The sequence below is a fragment of the Peromyscus eremicus genome, chromosome 5, assembly GCF_949786415.1.
Source record: "Peromyscus eremicus chromosome 5, PerEre_H2_v1, whole genome shotgun sequence".
Taxonomy (NCBI): Eukaryota; Metazoa; Chordata; class Mammalia; order Rodentia; family Cricetidae; genus Peromyscus; species Peromyscus eremicus.
The window spans coordinates 14,834,477-14,855,232 of NC_081420.1; the positions used below are offsets into that span (position 1 = coordinate 14,834,477).

General features: G+C 43.4%; 1 protein-coding gene across 2 annotated transcripts in view; it reads left to right on the plus strand.

The window, feature by feature from the left end:
- The window catches only part of Fam120a (family with sequence similarity 120 member A), a 98,200-nt gene extending 77,960 nt beyond the window's left edge, over window positions 1-20,240 (plus strand). The window contains exons 12-18 of one of the 2 annotated variants that reach the window (XM_059262984.1): window positions 1,001-1,115; window positions 6,286-6,495; window positions 7,682-7,865; window positions 8,357-8,494; window positions 11,889-12,030; window positions 12,588-12,684; window positions 18,347-20,240. In XM_059262984.1, the coding sequence (XP_059118967.1) occupies window positions 1,001-1,115; window positions 6,286-6,495; window positions 7,682-7,865; window positions 8,357-8,494; window positions 11,889-12,030; window positions 12,588-12,684; window positions 18,347-18,658 (1,198 nt within the window). In that variant the 3' untranslated portion in view covers window positions 18,659-20,240. Of the gene's footprint in view, window positions 1-1,000; window positions 1,116-3,613; window positions 3,724-6,285; window positions 6,496-7,681; window positions 7,866-8,356; window positions 8,495-11,888; window positions 12,031-12,587; window positions 12,685-18,346 lie in introns of those variants that run through there. The other variant, XM_059262986.1, reaches the window with a different exon arrangement.
- The last annotated feature ends 516 nt before the right edge of the window (window positions 20,241-20,756 follow it).

The window sequence follows — 20,756 nt, forward strand, 5'->3', positions numbered from 1 at the left end:
CTAGGACAATGGATAAGTTCCTGTCTGTAAAATATAGAGACCAATGTCTGCCTCTTAGTGAGCATGTGAAATTCCACTTTGCTTATCAATCTCATTAGAACCTACCCATGCCTTCTCATAGTGTACATTCCCATGGGTGAGTGCTAACTCTGGTCCTGGTTTTGTTAACTTGGTTTAAGCCTTGGAAAGCCTACTCAGCAGGCAAAAATGGAAGAGTGTTGTTTTGCATATCATGACTCTCCATACTCCTTTGAGTTCTCCAGCGCTCACAAAGCAGTCTGTCTTCAGGAGTTTTTTGTTTGTTTTTGTTTTAAATGGTAGCTAGTAACCTGATCTGCTGCTCCTTAAGGTTTGTTGGGTACAGGATCAGTACTAGTGGGCTTGAGGATTTATGACTATTACAGTTAGCCATTCCCGTTCTCACACTAGAAGCCACTTGGGGTTGTATTCTGTAGTGATGCAGGCTGTTGGCTGCTTAACAGATCTATCCTAGTGGAAGTTGATTCCCTTCAACCATCCACACCAGGATGTTCCAAATGTGAACGTGCTCTCAAGTGCATTGAGTGACTAACTCCTCCTCATGGACACTTCGTGCACCATTCCCATGTGCAGCTTCTGCTGGGGAGCCCTCAATTCAAATGAGACAGATCTCACTCTAGCCCTGACTGGCCTGGAAGTCTCTGTGTAGACTAGGCTGGCCTTGAACTCACGGAGAACCACCTGCCCCTGCCTCCTAAATACTGAGAATAAAGCATGTGCCACCAGGTCTGGCAAAGCACCTTGTTTTTAATGACTCTACACAATACAACATTCTCGAATGCTGAATGTTGATCAAGTACGCACTTTACAGCTGGCATTCGCTCATAGAAACAGAATGGCTGAAAGATAATACAAAGGCAATTTCCTGGCTTGCACCATTCCAGATTTACTGAGAACCTCAGTTTTTCCAAGTCCTGGCTAACAGCTCCAGTCATTCCACTCTCATTTTATTCCTCACCAGGTATATGGTGCAGTGGCCCGGAGCTCGCATTCTGCGGCGTCAGGAGCTGGATGCCTTCCTGGCTCAGGCATTGTCCCCCAAACTCTATGAGCCGGACCAGCTGCAGGAACTCAAGGTACCAATCAGCCTTGTTTCCTTGTCCTGGGAAGTCTTGCTTTGGATTTTGGTGTAACTTTGCTAACCCTCACCAGACAGTTGTTTGGGCACCAAACTAATGATACTAATGTCCTATGTGTCAAAGCCTTCAAGGCAAAGGGGATATTCCTGTCTAGGTATGGCTGTGCCATCAGGGTTTGTAAGCAAGAAAACAGTCAATTCCACGTTTATCAGATTTTATATGTTTATCAATGGATGTTTATTCTTGTTTTTCACATCAGAAAATAAACTTCTCTTTTTTTTTTATTTTCCCAGGGGATTCAATCTTAGGAATTTTCTAACATCTAGCCAGGATTCTTTTTCTTATTTCATTCCATTGTTCCTAGCTGCAACTTTAGTTTTCTCTAAAGCATATTCTTTGCCCTTCTACTGTTGCACAGTCCCTTTTAAAAGAACCACTTGAAGAACGGTGTTAGACCATCATCCCGACACCCCTTTTCGTGAGCCTTTAATGTCATGTTCCTTTTGATTTTGCCTTCTAGCACTCCTTTGTTCTTTGTGTTGGCAGTGTTTATTTTCTCCTAAGTTGGCCCTGGTTTGTAGTGTCATCTTTTTCACTACACTCATTAGTTGCTGTGTTCATGATTATAATTGCTTTCCTATTTCTGTATTAAATGTTAGAAAGTTCAAGACCTCGAGGTTAGCTAAACTCAGAGCTCTGCCTTTTCTTTTTAAAGTTAGGGTTTTGTTTTTCTTTGTCAACAGTTATTTAATTTTTTTATCAGATTTTATTTAAAATCAGCTAATCTCTATTGATAAAATTACCTTCACTTTTAGATCTTTTTGCTGTTCTTTATGAACGCATCTTATGGCAAAGATTTTAGACTAGCTCTGTATTTTTTATTTATTTTTATTTTTTTAGTATTTGACAGGTGGTTCTCAATAAATTTCTGGTTTTTCCCAAAATTATTATGTTAAATTGCATATTTTGGTGCTAACTGGAATTCCCTTGAGGCTTCTGATGACTTTGAAGCAAGCTAAGTACAAAAACCAAAGCTCGGCAGACTCGCCCTCCAACTGTGTTCTTTACTTTGTGGATCAAGCTTTTCTGTTTGTTGGGCAGAAATTGTTGCTGTCTTTAACCCTTTTGTTTTCGGTGTCAGGCAGTGTGGCGGACCCAGTCAGGTCCTCCCGCGTGTTCCCTGGGTGCCCCGTCACCATCGTCCTCGCCGCAGGCTGTGCTTCAGGGGGTGGAATCACTGCCCTAGAGTGTGGTGCCACCCTCTACCTCTCCTCCTGTTTCTCTTGTGTAGATTATTCCTTCAGTATTGACATCCCAGTTCTGAAAATCAGACCGCCAGGGACCAGGTATGCCCACCAAGCCTTATTCACCATCAAGTTACTTTAACCAAAGTCCATCTTCTCTCCCATATCCTTTTCATTTTCGGATCCACATGCAGGATGTACCTTTTGAAAACTTTCATTTTGGTTCTTTTGAGGCCTTAGTGCTTTCATGGTTTTCTCCTGATTCTTCATCTAAGGCGAGACATTTCTAAAGATGTATCAGTGAGATACATTCCACGAACAGGGGCCTTCTGTCTGATGCATCGCAGCCTGGGTCTTCTTGTGTGGAAGTTGGTGGTCCTGTTTTCACAAGCACAGCCCACACTATTCATTGTCAAGATTACTACACATTTCCAAAGAGCTGTGAGGGAAAAATAGCATGGGATGGAGAGGAAGGCAGCTTGTTTTTGGTTTTTTTTTTTTGTTTTTTAAAGATTAAGCATCTTCTCAGCTATTGCATTGAGAATTGATGGGAATGTTCTTATTTCAGGCTACCCAGAATTCCTGTGTAGAGTTCAATGTTCCAGAATTCAGTGGTAGAAAATTAAATTTTAAAACTGCTTTTTCGTTTAATCATTCAAGTTTTTGACATGTCAGAAGCAACAACGGTGCTTTTCTGTAAGACGCCTCTTCACTGTTGAAGACACAGTTACCTCTCGACTGTCGCTGTTGCTGTGCTGGGCTGTTGCCCCATTTGTGGATTGCCTAGACCTGTCACTCTTGTCCCTGTCAGTGTCCCACACATGCTTTGCCATCAGAGCAGGAAAAGAGGAAGGCAGATCCTACTTCTGCCAGTTTGGACTCTTGCTACTAGCTTTTCTGAAGAGAGGGTTAGTGGGAAAAGACACTGCACCATTAGCTAAAATGAGTTTTTAAGAATTCATCTCATCCATGCTTTCTCTGTCCACCATGTCCATGAATAATTGAGCATGTTCTGTGTGGTTCCCTGAGTACCTGTGACAGTGATTGATGATCCTCATTTTCTTCCCTGTTATATTTTCTGAGCCATTCTCCTAGGTTTTGAGCATGAGTGTAATTGTTAAGGTAAAATTAGCACTGAGCCAGGGATTCAAAGTGGGTGGGTGAAGGACGAGGAGAAGGAACTTTTACCGTTGTGATATTTGTCCAGTTTCTTCTCCCTTGTTCTTGACATCCCTATAATTCTTTTAACAGTTTCACATGCCAAGTGCAGAATATAAAAGATGGAAAATGAAGAGCTTTAAAGACAGTATTAGGGGCGTGCAACATGTCTGTGATACCTGTAAGAATTGTTTTGCATATAGGTAAATATGACATAGAGTAAGAGTCTGTAGCCCGTAAGTAGAAGTCAAAGTCACCTCACTAGGATTGCTTCTGGAACTAATTGGGCAGAGAATAAATTCTGCAGCTATATTTCTTGTGAAGCCAGAATTTTTCTGTCTGTTTCTCTAGTTGAGGAACTTTGGATAATGTTGAATATTTTATTTTCATTGACATAAGACAATAAGTACAGATATCTGTACAGTTCAGGGTTCTAGTTAGCGTTTAAGGGACCTGGAGAGATGGCTTAGCAGTTAAGAGCACTTGCTGCTCTAACACCCACATGGCAGTTTACAACTGTCTGTAACTTCAGTTCCTGGGAATTTAACGCCCTCTTCTGGCCTCTGTAGGTACTGGGCATTTACGTAGTGTATATAACACATAAATAATGATTTTTTAAAATTAACATTTAAGGAAATAAAACACTGCAGTATGAATTTTAGGAAGCTTTAGGGCAGGCATTTTGGCAAATGCTTAGGAACCAGAGACAGGAGAACCAAGAGTTTGAGGCCATCCTGGGGTATATACTAAGCTGTTATCTCTAAAACAATAGAAACATTTTGAAGGAAGTCAAATATACACAGTAATGGAAATCTTATTTACATAATTATATAGCTTTTATATAAAAGTTTTAAGAACTTTTACCTGTTAAATTAACAATAGTTGTCATTACTAAAATTGATGATTATCTCGAAAGTATACTTTTTATCTTCATTGCTGAGGATTGAACCCAGGGTTTCATGCATGCTAAGCAAGTTCTATACCACTGAGCTACATCCTCGGCCCTAACATCATTTTTTAAATCCACAGGAGCAGTCCCTCAGTGGCCAGTGTAACTCATATATGAATGAACGCACACAAGGGCTTGCTCCATTCCTCTGAACAAATTGAGAAATAAGTAATTCTAACAAGGGTGATTCTGTGTTGTATACCTCTGCTCTACTCTGTTAAACTCCACTTACTGTGATATGGCCAGGATTTTAATCAGTGGGACCTTGTATCTGGATATGACGAGTAGTAACCCATAACCTCAAGAGTTGCCTGCAGGCTGCCACAGTTGTGTCCACAGACAGGCAGTATGGTATTTTCATAGAGGTAGAAACCTTTAGAGTACCACCATCTCTCTGCCTAAACCTTGATCCTGATTTTCCATTCTCTGGTGTCGGGCCCAGAGCACATGGGCTGGAAGCAGTGGTCCAGATGAGGGATTCATAGTTACTGTCCCCAGGGGGGAGGGGCGGGTAGTGGTGACCTGTGTGCTGGGCTGGCTCTGCTTGTTTACAGCCCACTTTGCTTGGCTGCTCTCCAGCAGGCCAGCTCACTCTGGTGAGGATTCTCCTTCCTTTCTGTAGCTCACATATGGAATCTCAATAAAGCATATGCATTCATTTGTTTCAGACTGACCCTCTCTTTCTCTTTATTGCACATAAATGTGAAAATGCGTTTAATTCTACCACCCTAGTACCTCATGCTTCTCACAAGTATATGACTAGTGACACACTAGGATCCAGAGCTATAGATAAATAGTGTTTGTAAATTCATGACCTGACTCCTCTAGGCCTTGCAAGTTTAATCGTATTGACTTAAAAACTTTAGAAAAGATTGGCAAGAATGTTAGCTGATGATGGGTAGTGTTGTTACAAACAGTGGGAAATAAATAGCAGATAATCATAAGTTCATTAGCATTTGGCACTGAAATGTCTTGTGTTTCATATAATGCCATTTTCCAAAAGTCATTTTCCCTGCCACAGTGCGGCCTTACCTGGACGCATACCCCTCAAAGATTTCATTCTTGAAAAACTGTTGAGGTGAGAAGAAAGAAACCAGAGCAGAATTAAACCTTTGTCCTGGCTAGTCCATAAACTAGGTCCTTTGCACACCGATGATTAAGAGTCCATAGGACTATGTCAAGTGTCTTACTCTGCCCGTTGTCTGAGAGGAGAGTCAGCCTAGGGAAGACACAGGTTTTGGGAATACCAGTAAAGCACAGTTCAAGTACAGTGTTTCTCTCTTTGCATTCTTTTGTTTATGAGCTAAAACATGTTGACAGTTTAATTAAGCTTCTTTGAAACGACATGTAAAGCAACAAACATATAGTGCAAATTTATTTCAAAATGAAATTATGCCAAGTAATTTCTTAATACAGCTACTTGAAAAATGCAGGATCTTAAAACATTCCTTTTGGACACCCTTCTGTTAGCCCAGGGCTGGTGTTCAGATCTAGGCTTTCCCAAAGGAATTGTGGGGCTCTGAGCAATGAAGGAGACTGAGCCTCGTCAGTCCCTTTGTCACGTCCAGTCTTAGCACCATAGTATTCATACTGTGTAGTAATTTACAGATGTCAAGCTATCAGTATGTTCATAAAATGTGCTCCTAACTATTGTAGTAACAAAAACCGTTGTTTGCTTTGAGTAAGACCGGGTCTGGGTAAAGCCAAGGTGGTACTCTTGTTGAGGATTGTGCCGTATTAACTTTGGGGAGTTTTAGTGGGAAAGTGTGATACTGTAGTACTCTTACTTTATATAAATTACTCTTTCAATTTAAAGATTGAAAACCTAGATCCCCGAGGAATTCAGCTGTCAGCTCTCTTCATGAGCGGAGTAGACATGGCACTGTTTGCCAATGATGCGTGTGGGCAACCCATCCCCTGGGAACACTGTTGTCCTTGGATGTATTTTGATGGAAAGCTCTTCCAGTCCAAACTTCTCAAAGCCAGCCGGGAAAAGACCCCACTCATCGACCTCTGTGATGGTCAGGTATGTTGGGGACAGAGTGGCCATCTTGAACTATAGTGGAATGCAGTGTACAAGCTAATCTGCTATCTTAGTCAGGACTACTGTTGCTGTAATGAAACACCATGACAGAGCAGCTTGGGGTGAAAGGATTTATTAGACTGCCATGTCATCATGTCGTTGAAGGAACTCAGGACAGGAACTCAAACAGGGTAGGAACTTGGAAACTGGAGCTGATACAGAGGCCATGGAGGGGTGCTGCTTACTGGCTTGCTCCCTCTAGTTTGCTCAGCCTGCCTTCTTATAGAACCCAGGACCACCAGCCCAGGGATGGCACCACCCACACTAGACTGGGCCCTCTCCCATCAGTTGCTAATTAAGAAAATGCTTTACAAGCTTGCCTGCAACCTGGTCTTAATTGAGGCTTCCTCCTCTCAGATGACTTTAGCCTTTTTTCGTGTTGACATAAAATTATTCACTACATCTGCCATCTTCTATCTAAACTGAGTGTCTCAATGGATCATTCTCAACAGATCATTGATTCTCATTACTTAAGAGGTAATGTATGTTGTTTGATTGTGATCGCTGAGCTCATGGCCAACAGGATAAGCTTGTGGCACATCATAGCCTGGTATCCTTTTTCAAGCCGTGAAGAAGGCTTCAGTACTGTGGGAGTATCTTAACCAGTGCAGCCACCAAAGGGGGCAAAATTCAGAACTAGGGCAGCAGGGAGCCCCATTTTTCAGTATGAGCTGCACTAAGTAGCAGTGCTGTCCCACGGGAGCTCAGCTAGGGTCATTTTGTCGTGTCCTACACCCTGTATATGTAGGTCTTAGAGTGACCAGGGAAGCACCCGACTGTTGATTTAGGTGTTAAGAATGAGCATCAGGAGTAGGTAAGGGGCTAGAGAGATGGCTCAGCAGTTAAGAGCATGTGTTGTTCTTGCAGAGGACCCAAGTTCAGTTCCCAGCACCCACATAAGGCAACTCACAACCACTAGCACCAGGGGGGCTCTGACCACTTCACAGACACTTCACACATGTGCACATACCCACACAGAGACAGATAGTTAAAAATAAATATTAAAAATATTAGAATTAGGAGAACATGCAGATGCGGACTTTGGACAGTAGTGGCTCTGTTTTGTTAGTGACTGCTCAGATGTAGTAACATGTGGATGATGTTTTTACCTACCTGTCTTGACTTCCAGGCTGAGCAGGCTGCCAAGGTAGAAAAGATGCGCCAGAGCATCCTGGAGGGGCTCAACTTCTCCCGGCAGAACCACCCACTCCCCTTCCCACCACCTCCTGCTCTGCCCTTCTACCCAGCATCTGTGTACCCTCGGCACTTTGGGCCAGTCCCGCCCTCACAGGGCAGGGGTAGGGGCTTTGCAGGTGAGTCATATTTTGGAAATCTGTTAAGTGGGGACAGAGCGTGTGGTCCTTCTAGTGGCACCATAGCTTGCCATGTGGAGACCTATAATAGTGGATTTTAGGAATCCATCTTATGGCGATAATTCTTCCAAGTAGGGATGAGAGAGTAGGATCCTGAAGAAGATGGTGAGAAAGAAAAAGGGAGTCACCTTGATTTCAGTCATCTTTCATGTGTACAGGAAAGTAAATCCCTCTGAGTCAGAGGGAACTCTCTTCTGGAACCACATCTGCAGGTCTTTAGGAGCTCACAGCCAGTGCCCTATTGAATGACTGCTGAGGAAGGCTGGCCTTTAGTGATGTCCTCTGGCTAGGAGGGAGTGGGATATTGAGATAGCACAAGGGCCATAAGTGGAAAGAGATATGGACTGTTGTGCCTACTTTTGTGCATGGGAGGTCCCTCTGAACTCCATTGCTCATGCTTTTCCTGTTTCTCTCTACCCCGGGTCCCACAGGAGTCTGTGGCTTTGGAGGCCACTATGGGGAAACCGTTGCAACAGGCCCTTACCGTGCCTTCCGGGTGGCAGCAGCATCGGGACACTGTGGAGCCTTCTCAGGCAGTGACAGCAGCAGGACTAGCAAGTCCCAGGGCGGTAATTATTACCCACACCTCTCCTGGACTTCTGCCTGCCAGCACTTCCTCTGCTCCAGCATTTGACACCTTCCTTCCTTGGCTGTCCTCGCAAGCCATCTCTAATGTAGTGCTTTTTCTCATGGGTCCCTGACTGACCCTCTGCCCTTAGGTCTGTGCAGCGACCCTGTTGTAGTTGTCCCGTCTCTGCTTCCAGGGTAGGCCACTAAGTGTCCACCTAGAAGAGAACTTGTCTGTGTACCAGTGTGACCTGGCCAACACATTGTGCTCACGGGCTAGGCTGCCGGCTTTGCATAGTGGTGTATGTCATGCAGCCATCCTTTGGTAAAGGTGCTTGTACCTGTGTAGAAGATGCCAGCAGGTGCAGAACTCCTGGCACACAAAAGCTTCTGATTATTTGTTTTACAGAAATGTTTTTAAAGGAAATTCTAATCTAAAGTAGTTTATTGTAAATTTTCCTTACATCTCTCTGCATTTGTGTTGGTCTTGGTTTGAAAATAGTTTATTGCAATTTTGCTGTCACTTGAAGCCATCAAGTCATGGTGCAGCGTCAGTCTGATACATTCCGAGTTACTTTCAGGATAGGCATACCTTTTTGGATGGTAACATTTGCCAACTCAGTTACCTGGGCACTTACAATGGCCAGCAAGAGGCATGGTGTATGGAAAGATGTGGCTGAGGATCAGTTGTCTGCAGCCCCAGTGGGTCCTGACCTTCCTACCTTCCTGTTGCTCAGCCTCTTGAGGGCTTCTCTGCCTTCTGGCTGCTCCTGTAATTCTTGACCCTGATATGTTTGAGCTCCCTCTGGAGCTGACTCTGATGCTGTCTGTCCTGTGGCTGGAGAAAACGAGGGGGAGAGTGCTCCCTGGGACAGTGTGAGGAGGAGGAGAAAGTACAAGGAGCTTACCTTGCCTCCTGGCTGTCCTGTTCACACTCATCCTGTGCAGTGTGCGCCTGAAGCATATCAGCTGTGGACCTGGAGTACAGGTGCATGCAAGGTGTTGAAGACGGAAAATAGATGTAAACTAGCTTAGTAAAACTTCACTCTTAGTAGGGCGGTGGTAGTGATGCCTGTAATCCCAGCCCTTAGACAGGGGCAGGCCCTAAATGGGATTTCTCCATCAAATCCCTCCCCTCAGGGCTCAGGGGACCCTGCAGAAGAGGAGGCAGAAAGAGTGTAAGAGCCAGAGGGGATGGAGGACACCAGGAAAACAAGACCCTCTAAATCAACAGGAGCAAAGCACATACGCACTCACAGAGACTGAGGCAGCATGCACAGGGCCTGCACAGGTCTGCACCAGGTCCTTTGAGTATATATTATGGCTTCTGCTTTATTGTTTTTATGGGATTCTTGAATGTGTGAACGAGTAGATCTGTTTCTTGTGCCTTCTCTTTGGCTCTTTTCCTTTTGTTTGTTTTGTCCAATTCCAATGTGTCAGTTTTTGTTTTATTTTATTGTATTTTATTATTATCCCTTAGAAGCCTGTTTGTTTTCTAATTAGAGACAGAAAGGGAGTGGATACAGATGGGAGGGGAGGTGGGGAGGAACTGGGAGGAGGAGAGGGAGGGGAAACTGTAATCAGGATATATTATGTGAGACCAAAAAAAAAAAAAAATCTATTTTTAATAAAAGGAAAAAAATAAAGTAAAATAAAAAGAAGACATGCCAGGAAAATTTCCACAAGTTCAAGGCTAGTCTGGTGTACATAGCAAGTCTTGGGTCAGCCAATACTACATGGTAAGATTGTATCTCAAAAGAACATTATTTATCTTAATTAACTGGTAAAATAATATTACTGGCATAAAATAAGCTATTAAAACATTGTCTGGCTGGGTATGGTGGCACACTCCTTTAATCCTAGCACACTGGAGGCAGAGACATATTTGAGCCCAGCTTGGTCTACATAGCAAGCTCCAGGCCAGCTAAGACCCTATCTCAAAACAAAACCCGTCTTGTCTGTTTCTTTATACTCTTACCATGTGTCTACAGGAAACATAGGCCCCTCCTAAAAAGGGTGGGTAACTTGGTGGGCAGACCTGTTTCCAGTGCCTCCCCAGCTTCGTGAGTCAGTCCTAGGCACATGTCTTGACACCAGGATGGTAGGGACTTGTGATAAGTTCAGGAGTAAGGTGTTCAGGCTCATTTGTTTGAACAGTTTTCCTATACTTAACAGTTGAAGAAATGGCTTAGGTCAGAAAACTAGAATATTCACACTATCAGTAATTAATAGAAGTTTGGTGAGTACAGTGTATATTTAAGTTTGTACTTAAGGAAATCTAATTTAAAAGTATGGTGACTATGTAGTCCACCTATAATTCCTCCCAGCACACAGAGCAAGCGGGTCAAGAGTTGATGGCAGGCCTGGATTGCACAGTGAGACCCTGTTTCATTGGGTGGGCATATAGTTCAAAGGTAGAGCACTTGCCCAGCTTGTGCCTGGCCCTGGGCTCAATTCCTAGGACTGTGAGAGTGAGAGAGGAAGGGCTGCGTCTAGATTTCTCTAATGTTTGGCTAATGATATAAATATGGAGGTGTTTACCTGGAGAAAGGCATCCTGAGGTTGCACAAGTCGGTCTGGTAGTGTAGAAGGCAAGCCGGCTGCACGCAGCTACATTTCAACTCTGAATTTCCCTAAATAGGAGTTCACTTTGGCAGTTGGAATCCAACTCAGTTGCAGATCCATTCATTTTTGTATTTTAAACATTTATTTATCGTGTGTATGAACATGCTACATACTTACGGAGGTCAGAGGACAACTTGCAGGAGTTGGTTCTCCTGCAAACCTGGAGCTCAGTGATAGAACACAGCTCCTCCATCAGACTTAGTGGCAAGGACCGTTACTGGATGGAAGAGCCATCACATCAGTCCCCGTCCCTCTCCCCACCCCACCCCCTTTTAAATTTATACAGGCCCTCTCTATATACTGCTGTTGGGCCTCAAATCCACAATCCTCCTGCTTCAGTTTCCCAAGTGTTTTGATCACAGGTGTTTACTACCATACTTAGCTGTGTTATGGGTTTTTAGAGCTTGAAATCACACGGTGTAGGGGCAAGCATGTCTTTAATCCCAGCACTTGGGAGGTAGAGGCAGGTGGATCTCTGGGAGTTTGAAGCTAGCCTGTGTTCCAACCTGAAGATTTCCAAGACAGCCAGGGCTACATAGAGAGACATAATAGTAATAATAATAATAATAATAATAATAATAATAATAATAATAATGAAATTGCATGGTGTGCACAGAGAGCTTTCTGTAATAAAATCTTCATAAAGCAGAGTAAATGGCATCATACGAAATAGGAACCAGAACTGAGTGGGAATTGCTTCTCTTTGTTGATCCTAATGCCGTGGTTGTAAAGATCTTATCTTCTTGTTTGTTTGTTTGTTTCTGTGTGCAGGAGTCCAACCTATTCCTTCTCAGGGAGGGAAGCTAGAAATAGCTGGCACCGTGGTGGGCCACTGGGCTGGAAGCAGGCGGGGCCGTGGGAGCCGAGGACCCTTCCCTTTGCAGGTGGTGTCTGTGGGAGGACCAACAAGAGGGTAAGCTCTCGACCTGGATGGTGTGTGCTTTGTGTAAGGGCAAAAAATAGCCTTTGACTGGCTTCTCCTCCTGAGCAATTGTTCCCCCCCTTTTTTTGTTTTTTTGTTTTTTTGAGACAGAGTTTCTCTGTGTAGCCCTGGCTGTCTTAGACTCACTCTGTTGACCAGACTGGCTTCGAACTCACAGATAACTCCTTGCCTCTGCCTCCTTAGTGCCGGGATCAAAGGTGTGCACCACCACTGCCCAGCAAAGGAGTTGTTCTTATGTCACTGGATAGGTCCTGTTTAACATTATTCTTAGTGTTACATGGAATCCTCTTATATAACATTGTATAATTGTTTGGTTAGTCATTATTATTTATTTTAAAAAATATTTATAATTTTAGTTTTGGAGTCAAATGTCTTGGGTATGAACCAGAAAAATGATTCCTTGGATTTGATGTGACCATACTTAATACTTGCTGTCTTGCACAGCATAAGATCTATTTGAGAGTATTTTAAACATAATCTTTGGTAGATTTAAGTCTGTTTGCTCTTGTCTTTCTGTATTGACCCAGGCGTCCAAGGGGAGTTATTTCCACTCCGGTGATTAGAACGTTTGGAAGAGGTGGAAGGTACTATGGCAGAGGCTACAAAAGCCAGGGAGCAATTCAGGTAATGCCAGCACGGTGTTCCTCTGTCACTCCTGCCCATGTCTCCCTCCAGGCTGTTTCCCCTGCCTGTGTCCTGACTGTAGGGCAGTGAGTTCCATTGGCAGTTCTCAGTCTTCTGATTTGATACCTGGCTGATAGGTGCTTTCCATGTTTGCATAAAACTCCTTGTGAGCCCAAGTCCTTCCCCTTCATTGAGGAACTTCACCAGGGTGGTACCTGTGGTGCTTGACCTCTTGTTTGGACCAAATGAGGCCAGGCTCCCCTGGCTACCTGTCTCTGAGTTTGCAACTTCTTTAGTGGAAAATATTCAAGGTCTCGCTGTGTAGCCCTGGTTGGCCTGGAAGTTGCCATGTAGACCAGGCTGATCTCAAACTCATAGAGATCCATCTGCCTCTTATCTTTTGAGTGTTGCTGCAATTCAAAGCTTGCACCCCATCTGATGGGGTTTTGAGAGTTTTGGCTAGATACCAACAGTTACTCGGTCCACAGGCTAGATCACAATTCCTGATTAAACATGTACATATGATATATGGGATATATGGGATGTTTTGTTTGTTTGTTTTGGTGTGTGTGTGTGTGTGTGTGTGTGTGTGTGTGTGTGTGTGTGTGTGTGTGGAGATTTGTGTATTTTTCAGTCATGTGGTGATCGTGCACGCCTTTAATCCCAGTACTCAGGAGGCAGAGGCAGGTGGATCTCTGAGTTCCAGGCCAGCCTGGTCTACAAAACAAGTTCCAGGACAGCTAGAGCTCTACAGAGAAACCCTGTCTCAAAAAGAAGTGTGTGTGTGTGTGTGTGTGTGTGTGTGTGTGTGTGTGTGTGTGTGTATGTGTGTGTGTGATGACTTGCTTATTTTTATTTTATGTATGTGGATGTTTTGCCTGCATGTATGTCTGGCCACCATGAGCCTCAGAGACTAGGAGATGGGACTAGAGTTAGAGAGCCTCCATGCAGGTTCTGGGAATGTAACTCAGAGCCTCTTAAAGAGCAGCCAGTGCTCTCAACCATCGAGCTCTCTCCTGCCCCACTTTATTTTAAAGATAAGATCCTCATGTATACCTGTTGTATCTATGCTTTTCTTTGATCTTTCTTCTCCGTCTCAAATGTCCTTTTCCCTGCATGAACTCCCTGTAGCCTCCTTATGGACACCTGCACCTTGGGCTTGCCATATGGAGACAGTGTGCTCTCACTCCCTGTCCCAATAAAATTCTCGATGAGTTCAAACAGATTTACTAGTACTCTGCTATAGTATCTAAATGTACTCTTGTCCATCTTGGAGAATCTTGCTTCTGGGGGAGTTGATTAAATGAACTCATCCATAATTAGTCAGTGCTTTGTCACAGACTGCACACACAGGCTGTGTACCTGCTCCCAGTGTGCTGAGAACAGCTGGAGGGAGTGCGTGTGCGTGTGCGTGTGCGTGTGCGTGTGTGCGTGCGTGTGTGTGTGTGTGTGTGTGTGTGTGTGTGTGTGCCCGTGCCCCTTGCATTCTCGCACCACCCTCATTTTAAGCACTAGCTGTGCTATTCTCATTTGGTATCCGGGCGGGGAGCCATGATTTGCCTCATTTGTCTTGGTTCTATAAATACCTTTTTGTCCCACGTCCCCTTCAGGCTGCAGGCATCTGTTTTGGTCTCTGAAGCCCTTTTCGCAGTGGGTACTTGAAGAATTGCCCCTTAGGAAGGACTGAAGGAAACTGTTCCGTGTGAAGATTGTTTTCCTAATCAGGACACTGACTTGTAGACTTTCTCCACTGTTGTCTTGCTTTACTCCATTTTCTTCAACTTACCTAATGTCAGTCACATTGAACTCAGCTGTGCGCTAGACCTATGTGCTCCGTTTGGTTTCCCATGAAGCCTTGCTGCCTTTCCCAGAGGCCCTCGCTGGCTCTTGTATGTCTGCCTTTGATACTTGGCAGGCTCCTCATTGCTTGTCTCCTCTCTTCTCTTTTGTTTTATAACTCAGGCTTCAGTTTATCTATAGGGTTTTTATTTTCTTTTGTTTTCCTTTTTCCTTTCTTTGGTTGTTGTTATTGTTCTGAGACAATCTGGCTACATAGCCCTGGATGGCCTGGAACTTGCTATGTAGACCAGGTTGGCCTCAAATTCATAGAGATCCCCTGCTACTGTCTCCTGGGTGCTGGGATTAAAGTTGTGGACCACTGTGCCATATGAACCACCATGTCACACCTTATGTATGTATTTTTATTTACTATTGTATGTGTGTGAGTATGGTGCATGTGTATATATTCATGAACCACACTGGCCACGTAGAACTAAAAAGCTCAACTTGGTCACATTAGTTTTTTTTTTCTTTCACCTTTGTGTACATTCCTGGGATTGAAATCAGAATGTCAGTGTTTTTACCCTCTTGAGCCCTACTTGTTTGGGTTTGTTTATGTTTATTTATTTATTATTTTTTGAGGCAGGGTCTCTCTACATAGCCCTTGCTGTCTTGGAACTCGCTATGTGCACCAGGCTGGCCTCGAACTCACAGAGATTTGCCTGCCTCTGCCTGAGTGCTAGAATTAAAGGAATGCACCACCAGGACCAGCTGTTTTTTTGTTTGTTTTTAAAGACTGATTTTTAGAATTGTTTTAGATTCACAATACTAAGAAAGGTAGACTTCCCTATACTACTGCACTCCCTTCTGCCTTCCCACTGTCTACTTTTCTCTCAAAGTGATGCCTTTGTTACAGTTGGTGCACCTCTAGGACACACAGAATTTCCCCAGTTCATAGCTTGTAGCAGGCTTTCTTTTGGGCCTCCAACCAGCTCCCAAATCATGACACGGAGGAGACTTATTATTAGTAATGAATGCTTGGCTTTATCTTACGCTTGTCCCACTAACTCTTAGAACTTAATTTAACCAGTTTCTCTTTATCTACATTTTTGCCTCAGGGCTTTTACCTTTCATCCTGTATGTCTTACTCTGTGTCTGTCTGTCTGGCAGCTGCCTGGCTGGCCCTGGGCATCTCTCTCCCCCTGATTCTTTCTTTTCTCTGCCCGCCAGCCTGGCTTAGCCGTCTACTGCTACTGGCTGGTGAGCTTTTTTTTAGACCAACCAGGTGCCTTGGGCAGGCAGAGCAACACATCTTTACATAATTAAACAAATGCAGCATAAATAAATGTAACATATGTTTACCTAGTTAAACAAATGTTCCACAACATTAGCTTATGTCAGACATCACTCTTGGTGCCATACATTCCACAAGTTCAAACAGAAATGTGCGGAGGGGTCTGCATTCCCATATTGTGGCGGAAGTTTCACTACCCTAAACATTTTCTGCTACTTTGTCTGAGGTTTCTGGGAGCTTCTGATTATTTTTACTATCCCCCAAGTTTTGCCTTTTCCAGAAGGTTAAATAGATAGAATCACACCCATTTATTTTCTTTTCAGACTTTTGGGTTTTTGTTTGTGTTTGGTTTGGTTTTTCAAGACAGGGTTTCACTGTGTATCCTGGCTGTCCTAGTGCTAGCTCTGTAGACTGGGGTGGCATTGAACGCACAGAGATCCTCCTGCCTCTGCCTTCCGAGTGCTGGGATTAAAGGCTTGTGCCACTACTGCTGGCAACTGTAAACTGCCATGTGGGTGCTGGGAATTGAACCTGGGTCCTCTGGAAAGCAGCCAGTACTGCTAATCACTGAGCCATCTCTCTAGCCCCTCAGACTGTTTTTTCTTCACTTTACAATATGTATTTTAAGTTCCTCCTTGTCATTTTGTGAATAGTGAGTCTATTTCCTTTTAATTTAATAATACTCCATTGTCTAGACACATCTCAGTTTGTTCTGTTCACCTGCTAAAGGATGTCTTGGTAGCTTACAGTCTGGGCAATTGAATTAACAGAACTGTGTGGACATCTCAGTGGAGCTGGGGGTATTGTTTAGTGCTATAGTGCTGGCAAGGCCCTGGGTTTGATCCCTAGCACCTCAAATGAGCAACACTGAGTGTAGGCTTTTTATAGTTTCCCAAGTTCTCATCTCTGGGGTAAATACTAGGAGTAAAATAGCTGGATCACATGGCAAGAATTAGCTTAGTGCTGAGCTACTGAACTGCCTTCCTGAGTGGCAGCTTTGTTTTATATTCCTGCCATTAGTGAGGGAGAGTTGCTTACTGTTGCAGAATATTATTTTAAGGTGTGTTGCTTTTGTTTATGTTACAGTTGTTTAACTCTGAAGCTGCGTTACTGTGCCTTGTCTAAAACATCTGATGATCTAATAAAGATCTGAATGGCCAATATCAAGGCAGGAAAAAGATAGGTGGGGCTAGAAGGCAGAGAGAATATATAGAAATAGAAATCTGGGAAAAGAAGTAGCCAGAGAAGGAAGAGGGGGCCAGCCACTCAGCTACACAGCAAGCCACGGAGTAAGAGTAAGATGTACAGAAGTAGGGGTTGGGGATTTAGCTCAGTGGTAGAGTGCTTGCCTAGCAAGTGCAAGGCTCTGGGTTCGGTCCTGGGGGGGCGGGGGCAGATTTACAGAAGTAAGAGGATGGGAAAAGCCCAGAGGCAAAAGGTAGATGGGATAATTTAAAGTTAAGGAAAACTGGCAAGAAACAAGCCAAGCTAAGAGCTGGCATTTATAATTAAGAATAGGCCTCCATGTCTGCTTTATTTGGGAACTGGGTGGTAGGCCTTCCCAAAGAGCAAAAATAAACAATACCTTTCTTATCCTGGCCATTTGACCATTCTAATCATTGTGTAGTGATACATTGTTTAAATGTTTATTTTTCTGGTGACCTGATATTTATCACATCTTTTCATGTGTATGTAATTGCTATGTCACTTCTGTGTTGTCTTGGTGAAATGCCTGCTAAGGTTTGGATCATCTTTGATGCTGTGTGTATTTTGGTGGCTTTGGTCTGTCCTCAAGCTTGAGCAAGTGTCACTATGAGCCCCACTATCCTTCTCACTCCCAGAGAACCCTATTGACAGTCACTCCCCACTCGTGACCCTTTCTTCAGCTCCCATTTCCTATTCAGTCTCATTTGTCTAAAGGGACTTTTATAGTCCTAGATTGTCATAACTTGATGACTTAGAAACTTGGTTTCTAAGGGGAGAAGGCTTGCAGCAGAAATCTGCCAGGGCACAGTGTTTGTCACATGTCAGTATGTAGGCATCACCATCTCGGAGAGCCTTGTGTTGGGAAATGTGTCAGGCTCAAGGTCCATTTTTTTCAAGGGAATTATTTGTCGACCTGCTTAGAGGAGGAGGGGCAATCCAGAAGAGGTCATTCACAGCCCTTGTGCTGTGATTCATACAGCCTCGCTTTGTGTTGAGGTTGCCTGACTGAGTTTGTTTACCTGTGCATTTTGGAAAGTATGAGGACAGCCTCCATTTCAGAGGAGACTCACCAAAAGGTGCTTGTAACTTTAAATAATTAGGTACTATGTAAAGGGTTAGATGGAGCACTCTAAGGGACTTTGTCATGTCAAAACAAACATTACCAGCAGAGATGTTGAAGGAAGGGGCCACAGAAGGAATTAGCCAAGACAGCTGAAGGCCAAGCAGAACAGAGGCAGGGGGCCTAGCCTCTCACATTTTGCTTTTGAATTCTCTGGCTGAGGCATTATGGCCAAGCCGTGTGTCCCTGTCCGTCCATGTTGTCCCCAGTCCAGCCCCGCTTCCTCCATTCCTAAGGCTCTTGTCACCTCTTCTTCTCAACAGGGCAGGCCTCCTTATGCTGCGTCAGCAGAAGAAGTGGCCAAGGAACTGAAGTCAAAATCGGGGGAATCCAAGTCCTCTGCCGTGTCCTCAGAAGGGTCCCTGGCTGAAAATGGAGTGATGGCCGAGGAGAAGCCAGTGCCCCAGCTGAATGGGAGCTCAGGCGACTCTCGGGCCCCCAGCCACCCTGAAAGTGCCTTGAACAATGACTCTAAAACGTGCAATACAAATCCTCACTTAAATGCACTAAGTACAGACAGCGCCTGCCGCAGGGAGGCTGCTCTGGAGGCAGCTGTCTTAAATAAAGAAGAGTAAACTTATTTTTATAGAGGGTGAAGGACGCTGGAAGGGTAAGGATTTCGGAATATCTGGAGAGAAAGAGAGCCTGCAGTTACGTACATTTTGTCCTTTCCGTAAGAGAAAAATGAGGACTTTGGAAATTCAGATCCCTCTTTGATATCAGAGATTTAAACAACACAGTTTTTTAGTTTTAACCAGTTGTAGTCAAAATGCTACAATAAAACAAAAGAAGAGAGAAAGAAAATGAAGAGCATTTGACTCCCGCACTTAAAATGAAGTACACAAAGTTTTAACTGGTTATGACAAAAGCCTAGAGTTGTGTTTCTTGAACTATAAAGAAAACAAATTTTGGCAGTCTTTAAGTATATATAGCTTAAAAATATAATTTTTAGCATTTGGCACCATATGTATGCCATTATATTTGATTTCTGCATTACTGTTTCACAATGAAGCTTTGTTTTAAGGCTTTGATTTTTATGATTATGAAAGAAATAAGGCACAACCACAGTTTTTCTTTCTTACTTAAATTCCATCACTGTTGATGTGGTTCTTTTGTGTTAAAAAAAAAAGTGCAACTATCAAAACTTAAAAAAAATTATAGAGTAAACTACTGTTGTGCTGATTTTGAATACACAGTACATCATACATACTTTACAAGCAAGTTCAATGGAGATAAAGTTGAAATCATAGAAGATGCAAATGACCTTTCAAAATCAACACAATGTGTTCTGAAACTTCGTGACTAATACCATGCATCTGTGATCAATGAGCTATGTGGTTTTGAATCGGATGTAGACCATTAGTACTACTACTTGAGCTAAACTTCTGCATGGTTCATAATTTTTAAAGTGTGTAGTTAATATTATGCATGTTATTGTCCTTTCTTCCATTCTTACCAGTATGTGCCCATTTGCAAAACAAAAATGCTAATAATCAGTAATAGTCCTATAAAAGATGTTAACTCTGTTTAGTCATTGACTGATCTTGCTCTAACCTTAAAATTTTGTGATTATTGACCTCTGTTGCATTTATTCTAAACCCCCCAAAATTATCTAGCCGTTTGGAATATCGACATTACCCTGGTGTACTCACTGCTGTGTGCATTATTGTTCTTTGTTGCTGTTTTATGCCTTCATATTAGCAAAATATGAAATTCTGTGAAAAAAAAAAACCCCTTTGATCTTAAAAAAAGAAAACACCCCTCCCCTTCTGTAGCAGGAAAACAGATTGCTTGTTCTTGAGAAGTTTCCCATCAGGAATTTAGTAGAAGCAGGTATACTTCTATCATTTCGATGTTTTGTTACTGTTTCCAAACAATGTACTTTGAATCAGAATCACTTCTTACGTTTCATATACTTCCGATGCTCTTCATCACATTAGTGATCAGAAATGAGGTGTAACTCCCCAGCCCCTGCCCGCAAGAGCTAAGTAGGATCTTACTGTAAGTTGAAGGGAGTTCCGCCCTAACTCATGGATTGTGAAGAATGAACTGCTGTTGGGTCTGATTGACTGTCGATGGATTGTGGTGTGGTGTATCTGGAGGCTATTGAATGCAACTTACAATGCTTAATAAAAATCTTTATTCTTTTAGTATAAAGTATGGTGTGGCTTTTAAATTCACTTGTAAAAGCATAAATTTTACAGAGGTTTATTTCAAATTGAGGTAGCTTATGAAGAGCTTCATCCGATAACAAAAAGTTCAGAAATATGGTGCCCTGTCAGAGTAATTCTAGAGAGACATTAGAAGGTGGTTAATATGAAAATTATTCTGAGCACAACGTTTTGAGTTCCGTTAAAGACAATCAGGCTGAGAAGTCAAAAGTGACTTTTATAAAGGCCTAAGGGAGAAAAATTGATCTGCATTAAATCCTTCCTAAACTTGGAGTTACAAGTGTGGCTGCTTTTTATGCCATCTTTTTACCTGGATCTCCTTGCAGCCTGGTTTAGGCGTGTCCGGCTTAGTTAAGGCCAGGAAGTGCCTGCAGCTAGCACTCCCAGCCTAGGCCGCTTGCTTGGCGGGCGGGGCGGGGTTTGCGCGGCAGATGCGCGCGCGTCTAGGGGCGGGGCCGAACCGTGCCGAAGGCTGCTGGCCGCTCAGGCTGCGGCGCCAGGG